At 31.5% G+C, this 12,247-nt stretch overlaps 1 protein-coding gene across 1 annotated transcript; it reads left to right on the forward strand.

The window, feature by feature from the left end:
* The first annotated feature begins 9,426 nt into the window (after positions 1 to 9,426).
* Positions 9,427 to 11,425, forward strand: LOC147287488 (transcription factor MYB1-like). Its single transcript, XM_086239039.1, has 3 exons — positions 9,427 to 10,043; positions 10,160 to 10,289; positions 10,395 to 11,425. Exons 1-3 carry the CDS (start codon positions 9,911 to 9,913, stop codon positions 11,104 to 11,106), a joined length of 975 nt encoding a protein of 324 aa, XP_086095165.1. The 5' UTR covers positions 9,427 to 9,910; the 3' UTR covers positions 11,107 to 11,425.
* The last annotated feature ends 822 nt before the right edge of the window (positions 11,426 to 12,247 follow it).

Consider the following 12,247-nt stretch of genomic DNA (forward strand, 5'->3'; position numbering starts at 1 on the left):
AGAATTAAGTGGTCTCTTACGTGGCGTATCAGTTACGATATAAATAAAAATAATAATTTCCTTTTTTGGCAAATTTTACTAAAATGAACAATGGGCCCACTAGCAAGTTGAGTAAATTAAAATTCTATATGCCTTTGCATACACCGACATCAGATGTTCTGCATCTCCCAACAAATAAAATTTCAAATTTCGAGAAAATTTTGACAAAAATTTTGAAAATTTTTAAATTTCGACAAAAATTATATAGAAACGACAAAAATTGTTATCAAAATACAAAAATTTTGAATGAAACTTTACCATATATTTATTTAACATATTATTTACTACATTGATAAAAAATATTGAAAAAACCAAATTATATAGTAAGTTTCATGTAATATAAGATAAATATAATATGCGCTGGAGGCAAATACTGTTGAAAAAATAGTTTACTAATTAAGAATTATATAAATTTGATTAAACAAACACCTCAGAGCTTGTGTAATTTATTTCCAATTTTTTATAAATGAAAAGAACTTTTCAAAGCTTTAGATTATTGTTGTTGTACTTGTTTGAAGTTGTTCAATTATTACTTTCTTTGAGAATTTCAAAGACGAAATTCTTTTAAGGGGGATAGATTCTGAGACCCCGTATTTTTTCAAGTTTTATTTTAAAAATTTATTTGAGAAATAAAATATTTTTGGTTAATTTTATAATTTTTGTTTTAAATTAGTTTGACCCGTTTTTTTACTTTTCGAACTATTGGGCTTCAATATTCAACTTGTATTTATTTTAACAATTAAGGTATTAGTTTTTTAGTTTTCCATAAATTGTTAGTTCACAGTGGAAGCGAAGTTTTTTTTTGGTCATTTGGATGCAAAGTTTTTTGAAAGTAAAAGGTATATAGATTGATTCTATATTAATGAGTTCTTTGACTCCTTTCTACTTGTACAACTCGGACAGTGAGTGATTAAGGCCCATGACTTTCTCTTTCCTTTCTTTTTTAGTTTTCCTTCATTTTCATTTTCATTTTCTTTCTTTCTTTCCTTTTTCCTTTCGTGACTCTCTCTTCTTCCAGTCTTCCCTCTCATCAATTCTCTCTCCCAAGTCCCAGCCCACTGTCATCAATTCTCTTTCCCTGCCCGATCTGTTCCAACCTCCTTCCTCCTCTCCCTCCCCGATCTCTTCTCTCTCTTCTCTCTCCTCCCTCCCCAATCACACAGGTGGTCTTATTCCGCTGAGATGTAGCCGGAGTTGGTGGTCCGATCACGTGCCAGCAAGGAGAAGACACAGAAAAATGGCTGGGTTTGTATTACTGACCTAAATTTCGGCGAAATATTGGCGAAAAATTAACAAACTCGTGTTAAAATTTCGAAACTCCAAAAAATTGAAATTTAACACCTTGGTAACTCCTTACAATTTTTATTTTGTTTACATATTTTTATTGAATACTTTATTAATAAGGCACAATATACAATTTTTTTAGTCATAAACTTAAACTTCTAATCTATTGATTTTTAAGCCACAAAAAATATTTCTTAATCACAATTCAAGAAAAATCAAGTATGGAGCATTCAATATTATTCAAACTCAAGCATAGCCATCTAAGGTATTCTAGCATACCCAAATTTTGGATTTGGATCCTCTCCTAAGCACTCTAATCTCCTAATCTTGCTAACCTTTTAACTATAGAGTGCCACATGTATTTTATAACATCCTATGATTTATACTCATTTAAAGTTATAATCACCAAATTAAAATAATTAAAAGTAAAAAGAAACTAGAAAGTATATTATATTATATATCAAGTGTTAACCACTTAACCCTATAGTTCTAAACATATCTCTTCACTCTTCTTTCTCAACTTTGTGCCGCCTCTCCTCTCTCTCTTTCTCTCTTTCTCTCTCTCCCTCCCTCCCTCCCTATTCTCCCTCTCTTCTCTGCCGATCAGAGTCGAACAGTGAGTGAATGTGGATCCATGGTCTAGGAACCTTTTTAATCCGTCAAATATATTTAACAAAAAGCATAACCAAAAGTCCAAAATGAATACCAACAAATAGCAAACCAAATCAAAGTAACGAAAATGAAAACACTCTGATATATGAGATTAAAAAAGATGCTGCTTTAATATTAGTTACATAGCTGGGAAGAACAAAATGCAATTTTAATATGGGATCAGGGACCCCCAAATGCTTTGATTGTCAATTTCATAAAAACTGATCAATCTAGATGGTTGCATTTGGATGTCAATAGGAATTATATCATTTTAATAAGACTGATCTAATTGATATTCTAAAACCGAATGGTTGTATGTGAAATTTTGAATTATTTCAATTGGAGAGGACATTAGCCTCCCCAGTTAAACATAATTGAGATTAAAAATTCAGACCTCCTCTCCCATACCTTTTTAAAGGACATGGACATGGAGTTGTGGGTTCTCTCTAATCTCCGATTAATTTTTTATGGACTCCTTAGAGGGAGAGTATAGAGAGAGAAAGAAAGAGAGAAAAAGAAAAGGGTGGGAGGTTGGGGGGGGAGGGAGGGTGGACTGGGCTAGGCTGGGCTTATGATTTTCTTAGTTTTTTACTTTTATGTGGTGGGATTACACATGCTTTTTATTTTTATTTATTTTAATTTAGTTATTACAATTTTAAATGAGTATGAACCATAATATGTTATAAAATATACGTGGCACTCTATAATTAAAAGATTAGAAAGGTTAGGAGATTAGAGTGCTTAAGAGAGGATCCAGATCCCCAAATTTTTTTTTAATTTTTTTTAAAATTATTTTGAAAGTTTAGGATTTATGGTATAGTATTTAGTAGCCCTAAAACCCTAAATATGAAATCATAAAACCTAAAGTTTAAATGCATAAACCTTAAAACAATATTATATCATTCAAAAAAATGTAATTCTACGAAATTATAAAGTACTGTAACATTACAAGAGTTACATACTGCATCATAATAAAATAAAGTATAACTCTTTACATATTGCATCATAACAAAAAAAAAAAGTGTAACTCTGTGAGGGTGTTGCATACGTTGTCACAAAAATTTTTGGTTTTAAGTCACTTCTTGTGACTTAAAAATAAATAGATATGTTACATGGGTTTATGAGTGAAACTTATAATTTTTTGTGGTTTTTTTCTAATTTACTTTTTTTTTTAAAATTTTGTTTACATATCTCCTTACAATTTTTTATTAAGTGAATTACTCTAAAGTCTATTTTACAGCCCTTAATGATAAACAAACTCACCTAAAAAATTACAATGATAAATAGGCTTACTTTGTACAAATAAAGCTTACGTTACGTTTCTTCCATGCTTTTGGCACCAAACGCTCGGTGAGGTTTAAAAAAAAAAAAAATTGGGCAAATTGTCACTGTACAATGGCAATTAATACAGTACAACACATGTGTTTTTTACAATTCAAATAACTACTGTCGCACAATGGCAATTGCCGAGCGCTGAGTGACTTCTGTGTCGCGCCCTTCTCATTAGACCAAACTGAGATTTTCTGTAGCAAGTGGGCTAGGTTATCAGCCTAATTTTTGAACTGGACTTAAAAAAAAAAAAACCTTTTTTTATTTGTTTACATATCTCCTTATATTTAATTATAAACATAGGACACGTCTCTTTGATACAAATAGAGGAAAATTATGTGAAAGAATTGAGGGAGAGAGAAGTGAGATGTGAAAAAGAAATACAGGACAAATATTATAGTTTTGTTCTATACCTGATTCATTTTATATCAACTACTCCTTTCCTTTATTATTTCTCTTCACACCATTTTCTAATTTTTTTCACTGTCTTTAATTAAAAAAATATAAATGTTACCAGGGCCCCTAAGCAATTTTGATTATTTCTTTTAATTCTCCTAGTGACTATTTCATATTTGTATTTATTTCCATTCAAATATTACTATATTCATTAGAGCCTTCAACATTTATTATTTTACGAGTCTTGTTTGAGTCGTCACAAAAGTATTGATCTTTAACAATAATTTATTATATGCGACTGTCACATATAGTTTTTTTCTCACAAGATATATATATATAAATGTTCTTTAGCTAACAAGTTAGTAAGATAATACAGTACTAACTACCCTTTTTGACCCACTACAGAATATATGTAATCTTATAATGCAAACCGTTCATATTTTAGATCTTCATTCAAAGATCAACCTTGCAAAAAATCAACCAAATCAAAAATCATTTAGCCATTTGTTTATCATTACAATTGTTTCATGTTTTATTGAAAAATTTGTGTTCGTCTATTTATATGAGCATAATTAGTTTGCTAATAATTGACTAAATGATTTCTAATTTTGTTGATTTTTTGCAAAGATGATATTTGAATGAGAATCTAAATCATAAACGGTTTGGATCATGAAATTATATTGTGTAGTTGGCTAAAAATGATAGTTAATGTCGTATTATCTTACTAACTAGTTAGTTTTAGAGCGCTACTTAACATATATATGTGTAACACATTTTGATTTGGTGAGACTCATATATATGTTATAATCGAAAAGAAGATCACGTATTACGGTTCATTCATAAAAAAATGTTCAGTACGTCTTTAACCAATCCATATATATATTTAGGAAAGAAAATAAAAAGGAAGGCTAGTTGGGATTCATACACCATTCAGTAAAAAAACTATTGAAATATAATTTCCATTTAGCAGCCCGGCCTTACTAATCAATAATTAGTAAACTAATGATTCAATGCTAACTCCTAAACTTTTATGATCGTCAGCTAATTCGTTAGTTGAACTGCCTGAATCTTGATACACACACTTGCGGCCTAATATATTATTAGTCAGCTTATTACTTATATTATACGCTAATTATAATTAATATACACTTTCGTGCCAATTGTCGAAGTAAACTTGGTTTGTGGTCTTAAACCAGACTTACGTGTGAAGACTTACAAAGTAAGTGTAAGACGTTGCCTAATATATATTATGTGTGTGTGTGTGTATATATATATATCAATTATCCAGTGTGGGATCGATCCTATATATGCGATCCCAATATGGGATCACTTCATATTGTATTTTAACAATCCGAATTATCTATTTTTTAAGTCTATAGTAAAAAATCATCTTTGTAAAAATTAAGTAAATCAGAAATCATTAAACTATCAAACTTTGATCAAATAAATAAACAAACAATATATTTTCGATAAACACATAAAATTGTGAGAATTTAATTAACTGTCAAATAGTTTCCAATTAACTTAATTTTTGGTAAGCACGATTCTTCAATGAAGACAAAAAAAAAAAAGACAGTTTCGATTATCAAAATACAATATAAAGTGGGTTTCATAAAGAATTCCACAAATAACCTTAAATGTGGGATCCCACACCTAAAGGGCCTAATATATATATATATATATATATATATAAAATGTATAATACTGTGGAATCTACCTATCGAAAATCCACTACATGAAAAAGCCTATTCACCAGCAAATTACCAAAAAAAAAAAAAACCTTGTCCAGAATCTCCAGATTACCAGAAATAAAAAAGGACGTCCATTGGGAAATTTGAGTTGCATGAGTAATGACAAATTTTCAATGTCTTTATCATAGGATTGCATAAATGATGATCATATGAATCTGATCGATATGGATGATGGGTGTTTTTTTTTTTTTTTTTCAGCTCTCTGGTAAATGATGATGGGTTTTTTTTGGTCCGTCCACTAATTGGGTGTTAACATAAAGCAAATTGTTTGATGCATGTGACAATCCCTAGGTCCAATCCCTAGCTATGAAACCTAGTTCCATATCAATACAGAGCCTCTAATATTGATACAGAAAATGGTATAAGTGATGAATTTATATTGGCCAACAAAAAAAGTGATGAATTTATAACAGTTTCTGAACTTGTATTAATAAATAAAAAAGTGGTGAATTAGGTTAAAAAGTGGTGAATTTATAATCTTAAAAATGTGTGTGGAATTAAATATGAATGCGAATAAGAGACTCCTATATCAATACCCTGTATTATAGAAAAATCCATGGTAGTGTAAGATGAGGTCCATATTTTGGCCAACAAGGTCTTTGCAGCTAGTGGATGTACTGATGTACATGGTCACGTGATGAGTTTTAATTTAATCACTTAAAAGTTAAAAGACAATGATTAATGCCACATGTTGACACAATTAAGTACAACCAGGTAGCTTAATTACTGTTGTACGTGGTGATTTTTTAATCTATACATGTAATAGGCACCACCATGAATCTTCTGATCGATCTTGAATTTTTGTCTCAACTCTCTTTTTTGAATAAGAAATTGAGCCCAAGGAATTAACTTGAGAGGATAGTTGTTCTTGAATCTTGGGGAGGACTTTTTTGTACTCTCGATCTCAACCACTTCAGATTTTTTTTCTTTTCTTGATTTGGAGAATTTTGAAGACTCTTCTAATAAAGTTGATAGAAATTCTACTAAACCAATAGTTCATTAGTCGAATTCTTGAATTAAAATAGCATATATAGAACTTGATGATTTAAGTGTTTATAAAAGTTTGAAAGTGAAATCTAAACATGCATAAATTTAGCAAAAACATACTTTTCTCATCCTCTCTCAAATGGTTTTGTATTGTAGAAACTTAACAAAAGGGAGAAATTACACTACAGTACTTTTGAAATAACCATGGTGGTTTGAAAGTTGGTTAAGTAAAGGAGCTAAATGAAAAAAGATTAGTTACTTGGAAGAAGGTTATGCACAATAGTAAAAACATGAATTTAGGTTTAAGGTGTACGTGTTGCCAGATTTCTCATTATTTGTAAACAAAGATTTGCCCAACGAGTATCGATCTCTTTGAAATGCTCCTTGTCCAACAAATGTTTCAATTGTTTGTGTTGCCTTTTATCATTAAGCTTAATTAGACATGATTAATCTGTTTACAGGACTGATTAATTAATGTGAGAGGTTTGGATATAGTGTTGTTTCTTTCATTGCTTACCCCCCTCCCCATTTCAAAATTCAAATTGATGCAATGGTGCAATTGCGACCCCATTAATTGTTTGGAATTTTGGTTTGGGTCCCACAGTTATATATATGGCCATATGGGTGCTTAAAGGCATAATCGATTCGACCACATGTGAGTCATGTGACGCACAATCACAAGTTGTTAGGTGTGTCATGGTTGAGGGTATATAACTATATACGCTAGTTTGATGTATGTAGTAGCCTAGAAGGGTTATAAGCTAGGGCTATGGACACCACATGAGACCACTTGAGTTTGGTAAGCATGTGTTATAGGGGGGGTGGGGGGTGGACCTTAAATTTAAGTTTTAATTTGCTACCTTTGTTTGGAATAATTTCAGTTTATTGCATTAATTAATTAGCATGCATGACATATATGCAAGTTCCCTCACTTAGACCTTTGGTCTTAATATTTTTTTTTCTTCTAACACTTTATATTTTTCCTACTTCAATTCAATAAAAATAAAAAAGATTAATGAAGACAACAATAATTTGAGATTTGAAAATTTTTACCAATCAACATAAATAATTGAAATAAGTTATCGTATGTAGGAATATTTTTTTGCACATGTACGGTTGATTGTCAACCATTAATGTGATTAAAATCTGCATATATTAGCAGTTAGCAAATTAATTAACATGAGCGATTGTAGATTGGGATCGATCAATTTCTTTTTTGTCAAAACCAAATTGATCGAGGTCATGCATTTCACCCAGTTATGTTTCTTAGACTTGGACTAGTCACCCATACTTACACACAAGTACTACAATATTAATATTTGAGAACCAGGGAAAGGACCCTCTTAATAAACTTCATGAAGTCAATTAAGTTTGGCCTGTAAATTGCAATCATTTCATTAAACATACTCGATTAAGCTTGACACAAGGATTATTAAGATTGAGAGCGACCACATAAAATGTTCATTCAGTATATAATGTCGATCTGAGTAACTAGGGAGGATATATAATTAAGGAGCTTGACTGCTCCAATCAGATCGAGATCGATCACACGTACTGCCCATTTGAATAGAGCCACAATTGCATTCTATCAGTTCACTAATATATTCATGTTCCCTGCATGTGTTTTTACTTTGGAATGGTACGTAGCAGCCGCCTCTATACATGACAAAATAATGCGTTGTTCATTCACATTCATGAATCATATATGACAATCATGTATTATATATATGGTACCAAAACATGGAACTTCATTTGCACATATAAGTCCACCTTAATAATTAATGTACGATTTTCCAACTAATTGGCAATTGATTATAATTCTGTACACTACTGTAACACTCGATCGGAGCTAGCCATGCATATATATAGTACTGTTTTGGCATATTCCTCTCCAAAACAATTGTTCATCATGCATGCATGTGTTGGATGGATTAATGTAGATCGGGAATGTTACACACATTCAAGGTCGAGCTTCAATATTGGATACCTGACCATCATAGTATTCGTTGGCAAGGGATAAGAGAACTTAGTGGATATCCCATATCTTCTTTTTTAAAACAAAAATAAAAATAAAAATAAAAATTTCAGGGCCACTCTCTTGCCAAGTACATGAAACTTTGAAGTAAACCTGCAAATTCCATGAAATAATGTTAAACCTAAGTGTTTATGGGCCCGTAAGAATCTAAAATTAATTTAGGATATATGTTTGAGTCTACAACTCAGGTCATGCTCATTTTTTCAGCACATTAACAAATGCAAAAATGTTGGATTACTCAAATTTCCATAAATACTTTTAAATTAATGTAACATATTTTATTACTAGATATATACTTGATATTATCAATTAATCGATCTTTCAATCTAGATTATACATTCAAATCAAATTTACTTTATAAACCATTCAATTCAGTAAAATAATATGTCAGATATATATAATTTAGCAAGAAAACACTTTCTTGTTTTGAATTACCAAATGGCTCCATATAGTGTGTGATGCATGTGGTCCATCACTATAAATGGGGGAGACACATTAATGTACTCCCATGCCAGAAAAGGTCAATATATGCAATGCTTATTCCTTAGTTAATCAAGCACAGATGCATACAGGATGTTAATTCCGTACATGTTGGAGGGCCATCGGCCATATATGCTTACATCTGTCTTTTGTTTGTTTTTCCAACCAACTTTCAAGGGCGTGTGAGAAAGTTAGCTACCATGGAATTAAGCAGCAGCCCATGAGACTTTAAGGACAGGCAGGCCAACTTGTATATATATATATATATTTTTGGCCATGTATATATATTTATTTATACATGCTGAATATTATTAATTAATTGTCTTTTTTTTTTTTTTTGCTTTCAGATAGAAAATGAAATGTACATGGAGGTGGAGGCATATATCATCATCCTCATCACCACTCATTATTAATTTTCTCTTTCTTTTTTTTCTTTTTTTTTTCTTTCAGGTAGAAAATGAAATGTCCATGGAGGTGGAGGCAAATATCATCATCATCATCACCACTCATTATACAATTTAGTGCTAACACACAACTGAATATTTGCACACAAGTAAATTAAATTTCATATTTTGTCATCCATCATATTATATTATTGTTCCATGAATACTAGATTTAAAGTGTTAGGCACAACGGAGGTCCCCTAAATCACATGCAACCTAAACACTTCATTGACTTATTTTTCTTCATTTTTAGGAATTTATAAATATATAAGATTCATGGCCCTCAATGATAGTGAACCATTGGGACTCTAGCTTAATGATTCATTGCCGTTGTTTGTAGCAATATATATAGTAGAGTCTCCCACTCTCTGATCTGCCCCAAAATAAACCCACTTATTAGAATTCCCACTTGAGAGCTAGAGCCAGCTGAGAGAGAAAGAGAGAGAAAGAGAGAGTTTGTGTGGGTGTGTGGGTGTGTGTTTTGGGGTTGCTGTTTAGGGGTGAGACCTAAACAGATGGGAAGGAGTCCTTGTTGTGCAAAGGAGGGCTTAAATAGAGGAGCATGGACAGCCATGGAAGACAAAATTCTGACAGAATATATCAAGATTCATGGTGAAGGCAAGTGGAGAAACCTTCCCAAAAGAGCAGGTCAGATATATAACTGATCGATCATCAAAACAGATTACCTCTTCTTAATAAAATTTTTCCCATTTATTTCAAAATAATTAAATTAAGACATTAGTGTTGATGGGTTTTAATTGCAGGGCTTAAGAGATGTGGGAAGAGTTGCAGGCTGAGATGGTTGAATTATCTAAGACCTGATATTAAGAGAGGAAACATCACTCATGATGAAGAAGAGCTCATTATCAGACTTCACAAGCTCCTGGGAAACAGGTTAATTAGTTCATTTATAATTTTCATTTTTCAATTTTTTGGCAACAAATTAGTCAGATTTTAATTAATAATATATGGTATATTATATATTATTGATTGGTGCAGATGGTCTTTGATAGCTGGAAGGCTTCCAGGCCGAACAGACAATGAAATCAAGAACTACTGGAACACCAACATTGGCAAGAAAATTCAAGACCACCCACCATCATTTTCTGATCATACATTAATTAATAGTCCTAAAAAACCACCAAACCAAACCCAATTAGAAAAAGAACCAAAACCCACAAACCCAAACACAAATTCATGCACCAAAGTGGTCCGAACCAAGGCATCAAGGTGCACCAAAGTGGTCATCCCCCAACAACGCAAGCTTCTTCATGATGATGATATTGTTGACCATGACCAAATTGGTGACACTGAACAAGTGTTTGCACCCTTTGTGACCCATCATATTGATCAGACGGTGGGGATCGACTCTGAGCAAGCTTTGATATCACCATTTGTTTTGAATGATGATCAAAATGGTACTAATTCGTGTGAGTTTATGGTGGATTTTAAGATGGATGAGAATTTTCTGTCAGATTTTCTGAACGTTGATTTGTCTCATCTGTATAATAATATCAATGTGGGTAATGGGGAAGCTGGTACAGCTGCTGCTGCCACGTGTGACAAAGGCCAGCCATATGATCCTACTGATCAGACCATCTTGTTCAGTGAAGATCATGAAAAGCTGCATGGCCCAGATTTTCAATCATCTATGGCTCCTATCACCGACTCTGAATTGGACTGGCTCGTAGATATTAATTCAGCTAATTAATTAGTACAAATAGGCTAAGATTCCACAAAGAAAGTATAAATAGGCTAGATAGCTAGCTACTCCAAATAAGAAAAATTTATGAGTTTTTAAAATAATTAGATGGTCAATTCAAGTACGAAATATTTTGTTTATGACAGAAGCACGCACGTAATTTTTCTTTTACAATATGTATGCATGATTCAATTTTACCACGTGTATATTGTGAATTGTGAGTGAAAAACCATAGGTGACCGTTGCATACAAAAACTTATTGACATGTACTAAGAATATTCTGCTATGTACACAATAATTCTTCTTAAGCTTTAAAATCACAGTCTTACTTTGTTGGTGTCGTCTTTTTCTCCTTTTATGCATGACGATCATTGACATGTTAATAAATGATATTATATACTAACACTTACGAGTTACGTACGCATTAGACACGTGTGAGATGGCTCCCATATATAATGAATTTAAAAATAAATAGTGGTAGCTAGAAACTGAAATAAATTTTAAATAATAAGAGAGAATACAGTTATTGGGTAAGCCAGTTAAAATGGCCGTATAATTACCCATAATGCACTTTGTAACCCCCAATCTCTCCCCAACTCAAAAAATTAAATAATAATAATAAGAGAGAATGAAAGTGACAAAAAATGTGGAAGTCCAAAATGGGGAGATACAGAAGATTTTTTTTTTTTTTTTGAACTCTCTCATCTATTATATGGGGTGTTTTGGATTGGTCTATAAAAAATATTTTAGATTAGAACACTAATTAATAGAAATTTACAAAATAACACATTCGTTACAAATTTTGTTAATAATGACGTTAAATGTCAGTATAGACAGTGCTGACGTAGAGTTTTTGAATGATGTGGACACTAAATTTAAGCCACATGGATTAATAATGTCATTTTTAATTTTATTTTTATATGGTTTAAAAGTTTTGTTAGTTTTTTTTTATTATTATTCAATATGACATTATTAATCTATGTGGAGCAAATTTGGTGTCCACATTATTCAAAAAAACCACACCATCGTTATCTAAAGTGACATTTAACTATATTTTTTGAGGAAATTCATAATGGATGTGCTATTTTGTAGCTTTCTATTAGTTAGTTAACCAATTTGAAACATTTTTTTGTTTATGGACCAATCTAAA

This window comes from Dryas octopetala, chromosome 4 (assembly GCF_963921425.1).
Source record: "Dryas octopetala chromosome 4, drDryOcto1.1, whole genome shotgun sequence".
In the NCBI taxonomy this organism is placed as follows: domain Eukaryota; kingdom Viridiplantae; phylum Streptophyta; class Magnoliopsida; order Rosales; family Rosaceae; genus Dryas; species Dryas octopetala.

Excerpts from the sequence above, each read along its gene's own strand:
- LOC147287488 (XM_086239039.1), top strand. The coding sequence starts at position 9,911 with ATGGGAAGGAGTCCTTGTTGTGCAAAGGAGGGCTTAAATAGAGGAGCA. Across the intron at positions 10,044-10,159 it reads AAACCTTCCCAAAAGAGCAG|GGCTTAAGAGATGTGGGAAG; the intron begins GTCAGATATATA and ends TTTTAATTGCAG. Across the intron at positions 10,290-10,394 it reads CACAAGCTCCTGGGAAACAG|ATGGTCTTTGATAGCTGGAA; the intron begins GTTAATTAGTTC and ends TGATTGGTGCAG.